This window comes from Glandiceps talaboti, chromosome 6 (genome assembly GCF_964340395.1).
Source record: "Glandiceps talaboti chromosome 6, keGlaTala1.1, whole genome shotgun sequence".
Classification (NCBI taxonomy): Eukaryota; Metazoa; Hemichordata; class Enteropneusta; family Spengelidae; genus Glandiceps; species Glandiceps talaboti.
The window spans coordinates 919,669-941,653 of NC_135554.1; the positions used below are offsets into that span (position 1 = coordinate 919,669).

Genomic DNA, 21,985 nt, shown 5'->3' on the forward strand with positions numbered 1-21,985 from the left:
ACATTTGTAATAAAATTGATGACATTTGTAATACAATTGACGACATTTGTAATAAACTAACGACAATTGTAATAAAATTGCTGACATTTGTAATAACTTATTAACGACATTTGTAATCAAATTGCCGACATTTGTAATAACATTGCCGACATTTGTAATAAACTAACGACATTTGTAATAAAATTGCCGACATTTGTAATAAACTAACGACATTTGTAATAAAATTGACGACATTCGTAATAAACTAACGACAATTGTAATAAAATTGCCGACATTTGTAATAACATTGCCGACATTTGTAATAAAATTGCCGACATTTGTAATAAACTAACGACATTTGTATAAGATTGATGACATTTTTAATAAACTAACGACATTTGTAATAACATTACCGACATTTGTAACACAATTGCCAACATTTGTAACGACATTTGAAGTAAAACTGACAGTAAAAATTTACAAAATAAGTGCATCATCTTCACCAATCCTAGATTTCAACAATTAAACACCTGGATCTAAGAAACTTTTATCAAAATTCCCTGTGTAAGAACTTATTCTACAAGTTAAGCCAGGGAAGTTTTGCGCCGGTATTTAGCACCAAAAATTGATACAGAACTAAATTGTTATGTATTTACTTCTATGATTCAAATCCAAAATTCTTCCTTTATATATCAGAGTTTATCGTTGGTTGGCCTGTCATAGGTTTGTGTTAATAAAACCATCAGGCAAATATTGGCAAGCGATTATGTTTCTTTTTATACATAAGTACAATTAGTTCACAGACCAACAATAATCGAAACTGGAAACTGGTATGTGTGTCGCTAGACTTTGGTGAGATAAAGCGATATACAGTATCCATAACACCAAGTGTTCGTAATGTATGATGTCTGAAATATTCGCCTTTATGCATATTAATCTCTTCACACTCACGGACAAGAATATGTCCCTGTAAACTTATTGATATACTAACTAATTTGTTTTTAAAAATTACTCATACCAATTACTTCTCAAGCCATTATGAAGCTTTCAATTTTTGCCCCCAAATGCACTCTAAAATTGGTTGTGTAATCGAAGTGTTGATAAAGTGATGGATTGATGATGCTAGTTCGTATATTCACTCATCACTCAGAAGCCTTCACAATCACAAACAACTCATACATTCGCCGCTTGTACACTAGAGGAAGTAAGATTTAAGAACTAGATAAAATCAGGTTAGAAAACAGATTGAAATTACTTTTTAGCTACCCTCCATACGCCCGTCTTTCCATCCCTCCGTCAGTCAGTCAGTCAGCCAGCCAGCCAGTCAGTCAGTCAGTCAACCAACCGACCAGCCAACCAGCCAACCAACCAACCAACCAGCCAGCCAACCAACCAACCGACAAGTTATCTTTTGACAAAGTCAATTTAACAACACGTCCGCCAATGATCAAAATTTACATCCGTTCAATAAAGCACGACATGTTCATCAAGTTAATTATGATTTGGACTGATGGGTTGGTACATGAATACTGCTGGGTATATAATGTGGGTACTAGGTAAGTAAGTAGCTAGGTAGATAAGTAGACTTATTATTGACTAATCGCATGATTGATTGATTGATTGATTGATTGACAAAGACTCAAAGATCCACGTGGCTGACATAATTGTTGTAAATTAATTTTAGGAAGCCTGTAATGACGATATTTTAAATCCCTTCTAAGTTTAGAATGAGTAACTCCATTTCTTTGAAAGTCAGAGAGGAACCCCCTTAACCTTTTTTTATTACAAATTTCGGCAGGTTTATTACACATTTTTTTCTGAAATTTATTACAAATATCGGCAATTTTTATTACAATTGTCGTTCACAGAATTTATTACAAATGTCGTCAGTTTATTACAAATATCGGCAATTTATTACAAATGTCGGCAATTTTATTACAAATTTCGGTTTATTACAAATTTCGGCAATTATGACAAATGTCGGTTGTACATAGCATTGCAGAACCTTTATCAGTTCAGTTGTGCTAAAAAATAAAATAATATTCTTGTAGTGTTTTTAATGAGCATGACAAAATATAAATAAGTGTCTTAGGCAATACAAACTAAGTACATTAAGTATAAAAACAATTAAAAATACAGTTTGCAATGGTATTGGTAAATCACTTTGAAGTTTCGAATTTAACGTTAATCTTATTGTGTCACTTTTAATTGATATATTGGTACAATTTATGAAAAGTGTGAGAATTTCCTTGTGCTGCCAATATCATGATTATGGAATAATCAGGAAGTGTCAATAAACTCACTGTCGCAGTTTCAGACACAAACAGACTCCACCATTATCGTCAATATTTGTGGAATTCTTACAGTGTCATGTTAAAGAATTCACATGAAGTGATACTACACTGACAATTTCATATGAATGAGAGATTATGTTAACATTTTCTGAATATAGGGCTGATTTTTAACCCCGTGGAAATCATATCACATTTTAATATTATATGACACAGGTCAAAATCTAGTGTGAAGTTAAATGTCAATTTTGAAATAGATATGCCAAAGATTACAGCCATACTATTTTAGAAGGGCTTCTCCAAAATCCCCAAATTTATCACACTTGCATAGCTCAGTGCGCCCCTGGGGTCGGAAAAATTTATATTGTTTTCAGTAAACTTTGCAATACTCTATAATCAATCCATATTGTAGCTGTCAATGTACTTCTACACAGTACTACTACTGCTGCTGTTGACAAAATGCTTCGTAGAATAAATAGATTACTTTGGACTGTACTACATGAATTCACTGAATGGTGAGGGATATTTGTTACAGTATGTTGTGAAAGTCTATGATGATTTGAAAACCGGCGATTTCAGAATAGTATTAGTAAGGCACGTTGCAAATATTGTTTACAGGGAATGTCATCGACAACTTTATAAATCATTACTGAACAATGAATTTGGCCTGTCAAGCTTGCTCGATTGTGATGCAAGTTGTTCAGACAAATATAACCCATATGTATAAGTAAAACTTTAACTAGTACAAAATATGTGAAGTCACAGTAAGTTACACTGGCATATAGTAATAAATAATTTATGTTCGGACAAACTCTTGTGGATTCCTGAGGATTTTTCACAAAATGATCTATGTTTTATGCACAAAACTGCTATATACAAATGGCAAGTATTAGATTTTGTCGACAGGGCACACTCGATCCACAGTATAATAAGATACATTCGATTTGAATTATTCAAAGTTATGTTTTTAAGTGCGCACAATTAGTAATAAATGAAATAATATTTTTATACTTATATTCCTATACACAGCCAGTACTAAGCTCCAAACTGTTTTGACTTGAATCTTGAGTGAGAAATGTTGCGCAATTAGTTGTGAGTGTAAAACTTCAACTTTTACACCTCCTACACAACAACCATAAGTGATATTCCTCTAAAGTCCTCCCAACATTTTTCATTATTATATATTATATTATAGCATTACCAATTCCAGTGAATTTTGTGACGTCATCGCTGTACATTATTACTGATAATGTACTCCATTATTGGGCATCGCGGCCCCGGAACGAGCATAACAATACAAGCTTATGTCCGTAAGGCAATAAAGGTGTGGGTATTTAAGAACAGGGAAATTATGGGGTAAACACCATAAGAATTTTTTTGAATGTTGCGCTACATACGCATGTTATCTAATATATTCATATATGATCAGCTGATCGTACCCACTGTCAGTGTTACTGAGTTACTTGGCTGTGTCGGGACGTCGCGTAGTACATGGCATATATGTACTACATGGAGATGAGATTTGTTCTGTTTCTTCATATGACTAGGTATTTTTTCGAAATGTATGTTGTTACTTATAATTGTCATTTCTACTGTTTAAAAATACAACGCATTCATGAAACAAATTTGTGTTCACAGCAGTTCATTGAAGTGTTTTGCGTTTCTCGGTCTACAAATTCACTGGAATTGGCAAAACTATAAAATAATAACAATAATGTACGCCCTCCAAGTCCATAATGGACTCAAGCAAACTTTACACTCCATAATGGGCTCGGCTGTCGCCTCGCCCATTATGTCGTTCAAAGTTTGCTTTCGTCCATTATGGGCTGGGAGGGCATACATTATTGTTTAAATATTAAACCCCTTCACTTGTAATAATAATAATGGCGCATATTTGTTAATCTCTTTTTAATAAGGTGTTGTTGTTTATTTTCTTTGTTTACACTTACTTGTTATACTTTTTGTCAAAAATCCTGCCTGCAATTCTGCTGACAGTAACACAGTCTGGTAAATGTCTAGCGCCATCTATGTACAAATCAAATCCATCTCCTGATGTGAATGGCTCAACAGCTGGTTGTTCTCTCTCACTGGGTATCCAGGCATCCTACAAATCAAGTCATAGTTGGGAAATATTATGATTTTAAGTGTCATTAGCAAAGAAACACACATATATTTAACATAGGTGATTCAATATTATTTAGAGTGTACAATATTATGATACTATTCAGGGTGTAAGATATTATGATACTATTCAGGGTGTAAGATATTATGATACTATTCAGGGTGTAAGATATTATGATACTATTCAGGGTGTAAGATATTATGATACTATTCAGGGTGTAAGATATTATGATACTATTCAGGATGTAAGATATTATGATACTATTCAGGATGTAAGATATTATGATACTATTCAGGATGTAAGATATTATGATACTATTCAGGGTGTAAGATATTATGATACTATTCAGGGTGTAAGATATAATGATACTATTCAGGGTGTAAGATATTATGATACTATTCAGGGTGTAAGATATTATGATACTATTCAGGGTGTAAGATATTATGATACTATTCAGGATGTAAGATATTATGATACTATTCAGGGTGTAAGATATTATGATACTATTCAGGGTGTAAGATATAATGATACTATTCAGGGTGTAAGATATTATGATACTATTCAGGGTGTAAGATATTATGATACTATTCAGGGTGTATGATATCATGATACTATTCAGGGTGTAAGATATAATGATACTATTCAGGGTGTAAGATATTATGATACTATTCAGGGTGTAAGATATTATGATACTATTCAGGGTGTAAGATATTATGATACTATTCAGGATGTAAGATATTATGATACTATTCAGGGTGTAAGATATTATGATACTATTCAGGATGTAAGATATTATGATACTATTCAGGATGTAAGATATTATGATACTATTCAGGATGTAAGATATTATGATACTATTCAGGGTGTACGATATTATGATACTATTCAGGATGTAAGATATTATGAAACTATTCAGGGTGTAAGATATTATGATACTATTCAGGATGTAAGATATTATGATACTATTCAGGGTGTAAGATATTATGATACTATTCAGGGTGTAAGATATTATGATACTATTCAGGATGTAAGATATTATGATACTATTCAGGGTGTACAATATTATGATACTATTCAGGATGTAAGATATTATAATACTATTCAGGGTGTAAGATATTATGATACTATTCAGGGTAAAAGATATTATGATACTATTCAGGATGTAAGATATGATACTATTCAGGATGTAAGATATTATGATACTATTCAGGGTGTAAGATATTATGATACTATTCAGGGTGCAAGATATTATGATACTATTCAGGATGTAAGATATTATGATACTATTCAGGGTGTAAGATATTATGATACTATTCAGGGTGTAAGATATTATGATACTATTCAGGGTGTAAGATATTATGATACTATTCAGGATGTAAGATATTATGATACTATTCAGGGTGTAAGATATTATGATACTATTCAGGATGTAAGATATTATGATACTATTCAGGGTGTACAATATTATGATACTATTCAGGATGTAAGATATTATAATACTATTCAGGGTGTAAGATATTATGATACTATTCAGGGTAAAAGATATTATGATACTATTCAGGATGTAAGATATTATGATACTATTCAGGATGTAAGATATTATGATACTATTCAGGATGTAAGATATTATGATACTATTCAGGGTGTAAGATATTATGATAATATTCAGGATGTAAGATATTATGATACTATTCAGGGTGTACAATATTATGATACTATTCAGGGTGTATGATATTATGATACTATTCAGGATGTAAGATATTATGATACTATTCAGGATGTAAGATATTATGATAATATTCAGGATGTAAGATATGATACTATTCAGGATGTAAGATATTATGATACTATTCAGGGTTTAAGATATTATGATACTATTCAGGATGTAAGATATTATGATACTATTCAGGATGTAAGATATAATGATACTATTCAGGATGTAAGATATTATGGTACTATTCAGGGTGTAAGATATTATGATACTATTCAGGGTGTAAGATGTTATGATACTATTCAGGATGTAAGATATTATGATACTATTCAGGGTGTAAGATATTATGATACTATTCAGGATGTAAGATATTATGATACTATTCAGGGTGTACAATATTATGATACTATTCAGGGTGTATGATATTATGATACTATTCAGGGTAAAAGATATTATGATACTATTCAGGATATAAGATATTATGATACTATTCAGGGTGTACGATATTATGATACTATTCAGGGTGTAAGATATTATGATACTATTCAGGATGTAAGATATTATGATACTATTCAGGATATGATACTATTCAGGATGTAAGATATTATGATACTATTCAGGGTGTAAGATATTATGATAATATTCAGGATGTAAGATATTATGATAATATTCAGGGTGTACAATATTATGATACTATTCAGGATATATGATATTATGATACTATTCAGGATGTAAGATATTATGATACTATTCAGGATGTAAGATATTATGATACTATTCAGGGTGTACAATATTATGATACTATTCAGGGTGTATGATATTATGATACTATTCAGGGTGTATGATATTATGATACTATTCAGGGTGTACGATATTATGATACTATTCAGGGTGTAAGATATTATGATACTATTCAGGATGTAAGATATTATGATACTATTCAGGATATGATACTATTCAGGATGTAAGATATTATGATAATATTCAGGATGTAAGATATTATGATACTATTCAGGATGTAAGATATTATGATAATATTCAGGATGTAAGATATTATGATAATATTCAGGATGTAAGATATTATGATAATATTCAGGATGTAAGATATTATGATACCATTCAGGGTGTAAGATATTATGATACTATTCAGGGTGTAAGATATCATGATACTATTCAGGGTGTAAGATATTATGATAATATTCAGGGTGTAAGATATTATGATACTATTCAGGATGTAAGATATTATGATACTATTCAGGGTGTAAGATATTATGATAATATTCAGGATGTAAGATATTATGATACTATTCAGGATGTAAGATATTATGATAATATTCAGGGTGCATGATATTAGATTAGATTACAACATTCAATATTAGGTTAGATTACAGCATTCAATATTAGGTTAGATTATAGCATTCAATATTAGGTTAGATTATAGCATTCAATATTAGGTTAGATTATAGCATTTAATATTAGGTTAGATTATAGCATTCAATATTAGGTTAGATTATAGCATTCAATATTAGGTTACATTATAGCATTCAATATTAGGTTAGATTATAGCATTCAATATTAGGTTAGATTATAGCATTCAATATTAGGTTAGATTACAGCATTCAATATTAGGTTAGATTATAGCATTCAATATTAGGTTAGATTATAGCATTCAATATTAGGTTAGATTACAGCATTCAATATTAGGTTAGATTATAGCATTCAATATTAGGTTAGATTATAGCATTCAATATTAGGTTAGATTATAGCATTCAATATTAGGTTACATTATAGCATTCAATATTAGGTTAGATTACAGCATTCAATATTAGGTTAAATTACAGCATTCAATATTAGGTTAGATTACAGCATTCAATATTAGGTTAGATTATAGCATTCAATATTAGGTTAGATTATAGCATTCAATATTAAGTTAGATTACAGCATTCAATATTAGGTTAGATTATAGCATTCAATATTAGGTTAGATTATAGCATTCAATATTAGGTTAGATTATAGCATTCAATATTAGGTTAGATTACAGCATTCAATATTAGGTTAGATTATAGCATTCAATATTAAGTTAGATTACAGCATTCAATATTAGGTTACATTACAGCATTCAATATTAGGTTACATTACAGAATTCAATATTAGGTTAGATTATAGCATTCAATATTAGGTTAGATTACAGCATTCAATATTAGGTTAGATTACAGCATTCAATATTAGGTTAGATTATAGCATTCAATATTAGGTTAGATTACAGCATTCAATATTAGGTTAGATTACAGCATTCAATATTAGGTTAGATTACAGCATTCAATATTAGGTTAGATTACAGCATTCAATATTAGGTTAGATTACAGCATTCAATATTAGGTTAGATTATAGCATTCAATATTAGGTTAGATTATAGCATTCAATATTAGGTTAGATTACAGCATTCAATATTAGATTAGATTATAGCATTCAATATTAAGTTAGATTACAGCATTCAATATTAGGTTAGATTATAGCATTCAATATTAGGTTAGATTATAGCATTAAATATTAGGTTAGATTACAGCAGTCAATATTAGGTTAGATTATAGCATTCAATATTAGGTTAGATTATAGCATTCAATATTAGGTTAGATTATAGCATTCAATATTATGTTACATTATAGCATTCAATATTAGGTTAGATTATAGCATGCAATATTAGGTTAGATTATAGCATTCAATATTAGGTTAGATTACAGCATTCAATATTATGTTAGATTACAGAATTCAATATTAGGTTAGATTATAGCATTCAATATTATGTTAGATTACAGCATTCAATATTATGTTAGATTACAGAATTCAATATTAGGTTAGATTATAGCATTCAATATTATGTTAGATTACAGAATTCAATATTAGGTTAGATTATAGCATTCAATATTATGTTACATTATAGCATTCAATATTATGTTAGATTACAGAATTCAATATTAGGTTAGATTATAGCATTCAATATTAGGTTAGATTATAGCATTCAATATTATGTTAGATTACAGCATTCAATATTTGGTTAGATTATAGCATTCAATATTATGTTAGATTACAGAATTCAATATTAGGTTAGATTATAGCATTCAATATTAGGTTAGATTACAGCATTCAATATTAGGTTAGATTATAGCATTCAATATTAGGTTAGATTACAGTATTCAATATTAGGTTAGATTATAGCATTCAATATTAGGTTAGATTATAGCATTCAATATTAGGTTAGATTACAGCATTCAATATTAGGTTAGATTATAGCATTCAATATTAGGTTAGATTACAGCATTCAATATTAGGTTAGATTACAGCATTCAATATTAGGTTAGATTACAGCATTCAATATTAGGTTAGATTACAGCATTCAATATTAGGTTACATTATAGCATTCAATATTAGGTTAGATTATAGCATTCAATATTAGGTTAGATTACAGTATTCAATATTAGGTTAGATTACAGCATTCAATATTAGGTTAGATTATAGCATTCAATATTAGGTTAGATTACAGCATTCAATATTAGGTTAGATTATAGCATTCAATATCAGGTTAGATTATAGCGTTCAATATTAGGTTAGATTACAGCATTCAATATTAGATTAGATTATAGCATTCAATATTAAGTTAGATTACAGCATTCAATATTAGGTTAGATTATAGCATTCAATATTAGGTTAGATTACAGAATTCAATATTAGGTTAGATTACAGCATTCAATATTAGGTTAGATTACAGCATTCAATATTAGGTTAGATTATAGCATTCAATATTAGGTTAGATTATAGCATTCAATATTAGGTTACATTATAGCATTCAATATTAGGTTACATTATAGCATTCAATATTAGGTTAGATTATAGCATTCAATATTAGGTTAGATTACAGCATTCAATATTAGGTTAGATTATAGCATTCAATATTAGGTTAGATTATAGCATTCAATATTAGGTTAGATTACAGCATTCAATATTAGGTTAGATTATAGCATTCAATATTAGGTTAGATTATAGCATTCAATATTAGGTTAGATTATAGCATTCAATATTAGGTTAGATTACAGCATTCAATATTAGGTTAGATTACAGCATTCAATATTAGGTTAGATTATAGCATTCAATATTAGGTTAGATTATAGCATTCAATATTAGGTTAGATTATAGCATTCAATATTAGGTTAGATTATAGCATTCAATATTATGTTAGATTATAGCATTCAATATTAGGTTAGATTATAGCATTCAATATTAGGTTAGATTATAGCATTCAATATTAGGTTACATTATAGCATTTAATATTAGGTTAGATTATAGCATTCAATATTAGGTTAGATTACAGCATTCAATATTAGGTTAGATTACAGTATTCAATATTAGGTTAGATTACAGCATTCAATATTAGGTTAGATTATAGCATTCAATATTAGGTTAGATTACAGTATTCAATATTAGGTTAGATTATAGCATTCAATATTAGGTTAGATTATAGCATTCAATATTAGGTTAGATTATAGTATTCAATATTAGGTTAGATTACAGCATTCAATATTAGGTTAGATTATAGCATTCAATATTAGGTTAGATTACAGTATTCAATATTAGGTTAGATTACAGCATGCAATATTAGGTTAGATTATAGTATTCAATATTAGGTTAGATTATAGTATTCAATATTAGGTTAGATTACAGTATTCAATATTAGGTTAGATTACAGCATTCAATATTAGGTTAGATTACAGCATTCAATATTAGGTTAGATTACAGTATTCAATATTAGGTTAGATTACAGCATTCAATATTAGGTTAGATTACAGCATTCAATATTAGGTTAGATTATAGCATTCAATATTAGGTTAGATTATAGCATTCAATATTAGGTTAGATTACAGCATTCAATATTAGGTTAGATTATAGCATTCAATATTAGGTTAGATTACAGTATTCAATATTAGGTTAGATTACAGCATTCAATATTAGGTTAGATTATAGCATTCAATATTAGGTTAGATGACAGCATTCAATATTAGGTTAGATGACAGCATTCAATATTAGGTTAGATTATAGCATTCAATATTAGGTTAGATTACAGCATTCAATATTAGGTTAGATTACAGCATTCAATATTAGGTTAGATTACAGCATTCAATATTAGGTTAGATTATAGCATTTAATATTAGGTTAGATTATAGCATTCAATATTAGGTTAGATTATAGCATTCAATATTAGGTTACATTATAGCATTCAATATTAGGTTAGATTATAGCATTCAATATTAGGTTTGATTATAGCATTCAATATTAGGTTAGATTACAGCATTCAATATTAGGTTAGATTATAGCATTCAATATTAGGTTAGATTACAGCATTCAATATTAGGTTAGATTATAGCATTCAATATCAGGTTACATTATAGCATTCAATATTAGGTTAGATTACAGCATTCAATATTAGGTTAGATTATAGCATTCAATATTAGGTTACATTATAGCATTCAATATTAGGTTAGATTATAGCATTCAATATTAGGTTAGATTATAGCATTCAATATTAGGTTAGATTATAGCATTCAATATTAGGTTAGATTATAGCATTCAATATTAGGTTAGATTACAGCATTCAATATTAGGTTACATTATAGCATTCAATATTAGGTTAGATTATAGCATTCAATATTAGGTTAGATTATAGCATTCAATATTAGGTTACATTATAGCATTCAATATTAGGTTAGATTACAGCATTCAATATTAGGTTAGATTATAGCATTCAATATTAGGTTAGATTACAGCATTCAATATTAGGTTAGATTACAGCATTCAATATTAGGTTAGATTATAGCATTCAATATTAGGTTAGATTACAGCATTCAATATTAGGTTAGATTACAGCATTGTCTCACCTCAGGTATATCATCTTCAATGTCACTGGCAATTGTAGAGGGTGTCAGAGTACCCGGTGGTTTACCAGTGAATATATGTATTCTAATGGATGCCTTGCCAAACTTGACCCACTCTTTGGGGTATTGATGAGGCTGGATAGAATAACGTGTTTGATTAGATACACTGAATACTGAATGTAAAAATCATATTGATGCAGCAAGTGCAGAGCAGTGTATAATTCACTTAAAAGATTAAAACTTCAAGCAAGAGAAAGCAGTTGTCTGACAGAAACATAGAAATCTGGCACTCCTGGAGGGACAATCTGAGGTATTCCAAAAGGGATCAGAGATGAACTGAAAATGCTCCCGTATGAGGGGAAATGTTGTTAATGTGCTTGCTGAGATTTTGAAATGTATTTCTGTACTGTCGTACCTTTGTGTAATCAATACCTGTAGTAAGTTCACTTGAAATCAGTACAATCCTGGCTATATATCTCTTATTGCAAAAGTTCAACAAATATGAAAATTAGCAATTGAATTGATACCATCATATCTTTGCTGTCAATATCTTTAGGAAGTTTCTTCAAATTTGGTGCAGCCTTTCTCGGAATAGGCCCTAATTGCCAAAGTTTGTTAATTATGCAAATGAGCAATTAATCGACACCACTAATTTTCATTAAGAACTTTCATATCTCTGTATGATCAATATCTGTGGCAAGTTTCATTAAATTTGGTGGTCTTTCTTGGTATAGGCCCTAATTGCCAAAGTTTGTTAATTATGCAAATGAGCAATTAATTGACACCACTAAATTTCATTAAGAACTTTCATATCTCTGTATGATCAATATCTGTGGCAAGTTTCATTAAATTTGGTGGTCTTTCTTGGCTAGGCCCTAATTGCCAAAGTTCATTAATTATGCAAATTAGCAATTAATTGACAGCACTAAATTTCATTGTATGCCTTTCCCATATCTTGAATGTGTAACAAAAGAAGTAGTTGACTTGCTCACTGGATCTACACTCTTACATAATGGTGTCATTTCCTTCAAGTCCAAAGTCTGCCTCAAGATCAAATACAACAAGTGATGTTACAAAGACTGATTACGGCCAGTCTGGGTGCCTACTAAATGGCTTTACTGTTTGTAGCAAAACTGAAAAACATTACAGTGAAACAAGTCAAGACCTATAAAAACGAATTTGAATCTTTAGTATGTCTTCCCATACATTTGAAAAGGAAATATCAATTTGGGAGTACAAAAAACCTGTATGAGTATGTAATAAAATAAGTAGTTGACTTTCTCGCTGGATCTACACACACACATAGTGTCAAGTCCAAAGTCTGCCTCAGGATCGAATACAAATGAGATACAAAGACTGATTACAGCCTGGTTGGGTGCCTACTTTTAAAAGGCTTCACTATGTGTCATTAATTATACAAATTATCATTAATTCTGCAAGCAACGCCCACCAAAAACTAATCAGTGCTAAGTTTCAGCTTGACAATGCCACATAGTAAATTGCAGAATATTTGCTTCAGTACTTTTTTAGATACCATTGGATCAAAATTTCTGCACAGACAGACAGACAGACAAACAAATGGATGGATGGACAGACAGACAGATAGACAGACAGACATCACCACGACATTACCTCCCATACGGGAGCTAAAATGGAAAACACAACTGTGCCCTTGCCAGAGAAAGGCTGTGCCGAGTATCCAGGTAAGTATACACTAACAAAAAATCTGTTTCTCTTCGGAAACTAGAGTTTATTACATATATTTACCTGGATACTCATTACTATAGGCACAGAGTACTTAGGCACAGCACAATAAGAAAGGTGGCAGGAAGACCACCAAGAATTATAGAAAATTTGAAGGTACAATTAAGAAGGTATAGGCTAACACATTTGGTAACCATAAACTGGGATGGCAAAGTGCCGTCCTTACCAATCACCTACTTAACTGGGGATCCCGACGACTAAAACAAATCCTCAGTAGCAAATAACTGTACAAAACATGTATAGGAAATAAATAAAAACAATCCTGGAGACAGGAGAGACAGTAATAGGGAAAATATAGCACCAATGGCGTTGTAGCACAACTGTACAGTTTTTAAAAGTTTGGTGGCCCTTCAACAGGCTGCAACCCAGCGATACCATCTCTCTTAATTTCGTCAATTTTTACCTGTTCAAGTGATTTTATCCTTCTCATTGTGTAACTATTGGATAGTTTTCACCGCCTTCTTGAGATTTCCATTTGTTCTTATTCAATCCTACCAGAACTGAAATTTGTATTAGTGCTTTTCGTCATCATGTCATTGGTTTCCAGAAGCTTCACTCGATCGGTCATTTTTGTGCAGCGGTGCTTTAGGCAGTTAAACAGGTGCACCTGCCCTCAACTACAATAAAGGTACTGTCAAGGAACTTTCTATTGTCTCTTCGATGGAATGCTACGACTTCTACACTGCAAATGAAACCCGCCATTAAACTTGTGAATCGTCTGAACAGGAACAGACTTTGTGGGTCTAAGTGTGGCAAAAACTGACATCTCTATCCACCCATGGATTTTTAAATATAGTCCGAAAATTTCAGTCAGGGGTTCAGGAGTAAACATAAATAATTTGATTGCAGTAAGTAAAGTACTGCTACATGAGCAGGTGAGAAACTTGTCTTTCTCTTTGTGTAGTGCCAGGTCTCTAAACAACAAACTACCAGCTGTGTGCTCCCTGATTCATGAGAAACAGACTGGTATTTTTGTAGTTACGGAATCTTGGCTGAGTGATTCTAAACAGCAGCTGACTATGAATGAATTCCATGCATCATTATCTGGTTATAACATCCATAGCTGTCACCGCTCATCTCATAAAGGTGGTGGAGTGACAGTAATTTTGTGGAAAAATGTCATTGCCAAGGCTACCAAGAAGGCTAGTTTCTCCTCTTTTGAGTCGATGGATTTATACATTCAAGTCCAGTCGAAGATGATTCACATAATTGTTGTTTACCGTCCACCACCCTCGAGGGAGAATGGCTCGACATCCAAAACATTTTTCCGTGAATTTGCCTCGTTATTAGAATGTGTTGTCATCTCTTGTCATGACGCTGTCGTCTGAACAGTTTGTTAGGGGCTTTGAATTGGACTGCCTCCTACCATCTGATCATTGTTTGGTTCACTTCATGTCGGACTTGACCAGACCCCTCGCTAGTAAGATCAAATGAGTGAGTCGGAAAATAGCCGGTATCACCTGTGATCAAGTGACGTCATGTATGAAGGACAATCCTTTCTCTCCACTAAATGATGCAAAAGTCGATATGCTTGTGCACGATTACAATAATATTTTGACCACGGTATGGAACACTTTTCCCCTGAAACAACAAAAGTTAGGAAATTAGAACGTAGTTGGAAGGCCATCCCTTTGGAGATCGATATCAACAAACAAATCTTCCATGAAAAGCGCTCGGCTCATAACTGACTCGTCAATGACATCAGGGTGTCTTACTATCGTCTGAGAATAGAAAATTTGATCAGCGGAAATTATTCTCTGTTATCGATGACATGATCGGTGAGAAGTCGTCATCTGCCCAGACTTTGCCACATCATAGTGACTCCAAGTTCCTAGCTGAAAAGTTTTCAGACTTTTTCTATGACAAAGTAGCTAAGTTCAGAGAGCGTTTAGATTCTGTGTCTAGGGTACCACCTTTTATGTATTGTGCACAATCTTTTACAGATTTTATTAGCATTTCAGAATCCCACATTTCTAAGTTGATTTTATCGATGAATTCAAAATCCTGCAACCTTGATCCACTTCCAAATTCACTATTGAAAATGTGTCTTCCATATACATCATCTCGTATTACAGACATAGTCAACGAGTCTTTCAGATCTGGTATTTTTCCACAGTGTCTCAAACATGCAATAGTTAAACCTTTGCTGAAAAAGACTTGATTAGATCCAGATCCATTGAAAAACTACCGCCCGGTATCAAATCTGTCATTCATCAGTAAAGTCATTGAAAAGATTGTGGTTCAACAATTGGATAACCATTTATCGAGCTCTCAGTTGTATTGCAAATTTCAATCAGCCTATCGAAAATTCCATAGTGCAGAATGACGTCATGCTTTCGATAGATAAACATTCAGAAGTAATTCTCGATCTTTTGGATTTGAGTGCTGCGTTTGATACCATTGATCACACCATTCTATTGGAAAGGCTGGAGACTCGTTTTGATACCATTGATCATACCATTCTATTGGAAAGGCTGGAGACTCGTTTTGATACCATTGATCATACCATTCTATTGGAAAGGCTGGAGACTCGTTTTGATACCATTGATCATACCATTCTATTGGAAAGGCTGGAGACTCGTTTTGATACCATTGATCATACCATTCTATTGGAAAGGCTGGAGACTCGTTTTGATACCATTGATCATACCATTCTATTGGAAAGGCTGGAGACTCGTTTTGATACCATTGATCATACCATTCTATTGGAAAGGCTGGAGACTCGTTTTGATACCATTGATCATACCATTCTATTGGAAAGGCTGGAGACTCGTTTTGATACCATTGATCATACCATTCTATTGGAAAGGCTGGAGACTCGTTTGATACCATTGATCATACCATTCTATTGGAAAGGCTGGAGACTCGTTTTGATACCATTGATCATACCATTCTATTGGAAAGGCTGGAGACTCGTTTTGATACCATTGATCATACCATTCTATTGGAAAGGCTGGAGACTCGTTTTGATACCATTGATCATACCATTCTATTGGAAAGGCTGGAGACTCGTTTTGATACCATTGATCATACCATTCTATTGGAAAGGCTGGAGACTCGTTTTGATACCATTGATCATACCATTCTATTGGAAAGGCTGGAGACTCGTTTGATACCATTGATCATACCATTCTATTGGAAAGGCTGGAGACTCGTTTTGATACCATTGATCATACCATTCTATTGGAAAGGCTGGAGACTCGTTTTGGCATCAAAGGACTTGCGCTGAAATGGTTTGCGTCATACTTGAAAGGAAGGACTCAGAGTGTTATGATAGATAGAGTTTCGTCAGAAGCACGTGAACTTTTAAATGGAGTTCCACAAGGCAGTGTTTTTGGCCCAATACTGTTCACATTGTATTGCGCTCCCCTTGAGGACATCATGGAAAAACACTCGCTCAGTTTCATGATGTACACTGACAACACGGAAGTATATCTAACCTGTAAAAGAGCCGAATACTCTAAATTACAGATCGAGGCCTGTGTAGATGAGATTCGTGAATGGATGGTCTTGAATAAACTAGTCCTGAATGACAGTAAAACAGAACTGATTCATTTGCATTCAAATTTCAGACCTCACAAACCTTTATTGGAACGCAGCATTCGGTTGGATCAAATTGTACCATCTGCCGTTGTGAGGAATTTATTTTGACAGTGTTGGTATATCACATAGTCAAGTTTCACAAGTCTGCAAATCAGCTTCGTTTGTTTTAAGTCGCATTGGTTGCATCCGTAATGTTTTAGATTGCACAACTACTGAAAGACTGATTCATGCTTTCTTAACATCACGCTTACAACATATGCAGAACTCTGCCACCCGTTTGGTCACTCACACTCAGAAATACGAACAATTAATGCCTGTCCTCCAAGATTTACACTGGCTCCCTGTCTTCCACTGGATTGAGTTTAAGGTTCTTATGCTCACATACAAATGTCTTCATGGTCAAGCACCAACTTATATGTTATTATTATTATTATTATTATTATTATTAAAACTGTTTACCTACATGCTAATCCATGCTAGGTATAGGTGTTCATTTGCTAAATGACTATCCAGTTTTCTATCCAACCCTGTTGTTATCTTTGCAATATACACAATCATTCACCTGTTGCTATGGGCATGGTCATGTTGGTAGTCATATATATATTTGCATACATTTTTTGAGTGTTCATTCACTTGTTTATGAATCTCTGATGTTATCTTTGCAATATACGTGATCATTTGGCTGTTGCTATGGGTGTCATCTTGTTGCTATGTATATTTGCATACATTTTTGAATGTTTATTCATTTGTCTATTAATCCCTGTTGTTATATTGCATACACGATCATTTGGCTGTTGCTATGGGACCACATAATCCCTATTGTTATCTTTGCAATATATGATCATTTGGCTGTTACCATGGGTGTGGTCTTGTTGCTGGGAATATCTGCATACACTTTTTGAATGTTTGCTCACTCGTCCATGGATCCCTGTTATCTTTGAGAAATATACCATCATTTGGCTGTTGCTATGGGCGTGGTCATGGTTGCTATGGATATTTGCATACATTTTTTGAATGTTTACTCACTAGCCTACCAGATGATGTAATTATTTGACCAAACTATACTGTCATTTGGTTGTTGCATGGTTGGTAGGGCCAATTGTGTCAAAATATTTTGAAGAAAATTTGCAGAATAACTCCTCACTAAATTTCAGGCTCATTGACACCCCCAAATCACGTACCTGTGATGCCATCATTTTGCTTTGAACAATTTCCCAATGATACACCAAAAGTAATCTCCCTACCAAATACCAAGACAATCGATCTGGTGGTTTTTGAGTTTAATGCGTACACACACACACACACAAAGACAGACAGATGGACAGACACTGCAACATGCCCATAGCACACTACTGAACCTTATCAGTTGAGTTGTGCTAAAAAACACAAAAACACCTATGTTTAAAACAACAATGCCGAAAAAACAAGATAGTAACGGCCTTAAAAACAATGTAGTGAATACGTACACAAATACAGCCAAGCAAATAAAGTGGGAAGTATGAAAACAAAAATAGGAACATATGAAGACACTCCAAGAACTGAAAAAGACATAAGTAGCTGTAGAAGGAGTGATGAAGCACACAGCCAACCTCAAGCAAATGGCAACAGATAAGGAAAGCTCTCATCGGAAACCAGGCAACATGTAGAGACATCAAATTGGCAACAACAAAAAATCAGGTGGGAAATGACTCGATGTTGACCAAGCCAGTATAATAAATTATGGTAAATAGGTGGCGACATAAGGAAGCCTAAAAAAGACTCACCCTACCACATTGGTGGGAGTGCCTATAGTAATGAGTATCCAGGTATTAAAGTATATGAGACAAAATTAGTTTGATCCTGATCAACGTTACTTAGTGGTGATATCATAGATTTACATTGTTACATTGCTTGCATTGTTGTATCATGAACTCAAGGTCAACATTTTGCGAACACCAAGTTGCCTGAGTACTTAATAGCTTTTCATCCAGTTTTGTTCATCCGACAGCTAAATCATTGCAGTATAATTATCATACTGTAATATTCCAAGTAATGCATAATGTGATGCTACATAACTTACAGTACAGTACACATTACAGTATAATTATCATACTGTAATACTCCAAGTAATGCATAATGTGATGCTACATAACTTACAGTACAGTACACATTACAGTATAATTATCATACTGTAATATTCCAAGTAATGCATAATGTGATGCTACATAACTTACAGTACAGTACACATTACAGTATAATTATCATACTGTAATACTCCAAGTAATGCATAATGTGATGCTACATAACTTACAGTACAGTACACATTACAGTATTGTTGCGGAAAGTTTGCGAGTGTCACGCCCCAAGGTGCCTGTATTTGGCTCATCTCAGTACCTTACTGGAGAAAGTCGAATTTTTTCCTGTATTTCAGGTCTAGATATCCCGTGTTTAGTCGAAGCACACTTTTCATATGCCAGTCAGTTGCTGAGGGGTGGAGTCTTGGTCACATGGTCAGGTAGCTATAACAACACTTTTCTCCCATGCTCTCTCTCTCTCTCTTCTTGGACACCGTGTAGTCAACATCGTGCCAAATACACTCTTGACATAATCTCTTGGTTTACCGTCATTTGCACTTCTTTTCTGTTAAAACCTACTTCTTACTTTAGGGAAACGTTTTCTTGCATGCCTCTGTGAGGTTGAGTTGTGGGTTTTCATGAGTTGGTCATGATATTTCAGGTTTCTTGGGTTGTGCCGTGGTCTAGAGATGCTGGCATTGGCGAATGTCTGTTCTTAATTTTATAGTTTATGTTCTGCCCTACACAAGGTCAAATCGAACAGCTTGGTGTGACGAAGCAGGTTTTTCACGCTTATCGAAGGCTTGCTAACGCTACCACTTATTAGCTTTCATAGGCAATCTATTCTAGAGTTTTATTAGGTGTTAAATATCAGAGTTTTTCGTGTACTTTCCACGAGTTCGTCAAAGTATAATTATCATACTGTAATACTCCAAGTAATGCATAATGTGATGCTACATAACTTACAGTACAGTACACATTACAGTATAATTATCATATTGTAATATTCCAAGTAATGCATAATGTGATGCTACATAACTTACAGTACAGTACACATTACAGTATAATTATCATATTGTAATATTCCAAGTAATGCATAATGTGATGCTACATAACTTACAGTACAGTGCACATTACAGTATAATTATCATATTGTAATATTCCAAGTAATGCATAATGTGATGCTACATAACTTACAGTACAGTACACATTACAGTATTGTTGCGGAAAGTTTGCGAGTGTCACGCCCCAAGGTGCCTGTATTTGGCTCATCTCAGTACCTTACTGGAGAAAGTCGAATTTTTTCCTGTATTTCAGGTCTAGATATCCCGTGTTTAGTCGAAGCACACTTTTCATATGCCAGTCAGTTGCTGAGGGGTGGAGTCTTGGTCACATGGTCAGGTAGCTATAACAACACTTTTCTCCCATGCTCTCTCTCTCTCTTCTTGGACACCGTGTAGTCAACATCGTGCCAAATACGCTCTTGACATAATCTCTTGGTTTACCGTCATTTGCACTTCTTTTCTGTTAAAACCTACTTCTTACTTTAGGGAAACGTTTTCTTGCATGCCTCTGTGAGGTTGAGTTGTGGGTTTTCATGAGTTGGTCGTGATATTTCATGTTTCTTGGGTTGTGCCGTGGTCTAGAGATGCTGGCATTGGCGAATGTCTGTTCTTAATTTTATAGTTTATGTTCTGCCCTACACAAGGTCAAATCGAACAGCTTGGTGTGACGGAGCAGGTTTTTCACGCTTATCGAAGGCTTGCTAACGCTACCACTTATTAGCTTTCATAGGCAATCTATTCTAGAGTTTTATTAGGTGTTAAATATCAGAGTTTTTTGTGTACTTTCCACGAGTTCGTCAAAGTATAATTATCATACTGTAATACTCCAAGTAATGCATAATGTGATGCTACATAACTTACAGTACAGTACACATTACAGTATAATTATCATTATACTGTAATATTCCAAGTAATGCATAATGTGATGCTACATAACTTACAGTACAGTACACATTACAGTATAATTATCATACTGTAATACTCCAAGTAATGCATAATGTGATGCTACATAACTTACAGTACAGTACACATTACAGTATAATTATCATACTGTAGTACTCCAAGTAACAAGATCTGATTTCAATATCTAAATGAACTAACAACACGTTTTTTCTATAAGTTACGCTATTTTTTATTCTAGTGTCTTCATTTGCTTGATTTCAAATAGTAATCAACATGACACATAGAATATGCATTCTAAGCTGATATACACTAAATTTAATATGATCTCACCATAGCTGGTATATGTTTGGCATCAGGTACTGGTGGATAGTACATCTTTAGTTTATGTGTTCCTGTATGTACTCTGTTGAAACCACCTGAATCAAATAAAAGCATAATTTCTAATGTAAGTAACAATGAGCTGCTTAATATGATTAAAATCTAATGTGGTGTGGTTTGATTTCTACCCTTTACCTTTAATTTCCTTATTATAGTATTACATTCTGGGTATGATGAAAATGGTTATCACTCCTAGAATGATGATAAAATAAATCAAAATGTAGGAAGGAAACAAAGGTGAATAATGGAATC

The 21,985-nt window shown here is 32.8% G+C and overlaps 1 protein-coding gene across 6 annotated transcripts in view; it reads right to left on the bottom strand.

The window, feature by feature from the left end:
* The window catches only part of LOC144436074 (uncharacterized), a 201,940-nt gene that overhangs the window by 47,943 nt on the left and 132,012 nt on the right, over nt 1-21,985 (bottom strand). For all 6 annotated transcript variants that reach the window (XM_078124743.1, XM_078124744.1, XM_078124746.1 and 3 more), the window contains 3 exons: nt 21,686-21,771; nt 12,031-12,162; nt 4,220-4,374 (listed from right to left, as the gene is read on the bottom strand). In XM_078124743.1, the coding sequence (XP_077980869.1) occupies nt 4,220-4,374; nt 12,031-12,162; nt 21,686-21,771 (373 nt within the window). The remainder of the gene's footprint in view (nt 1-4,219; nt 4,375-12,030; nt 12,163-21,685; nt 21,772-21,985) is intronic.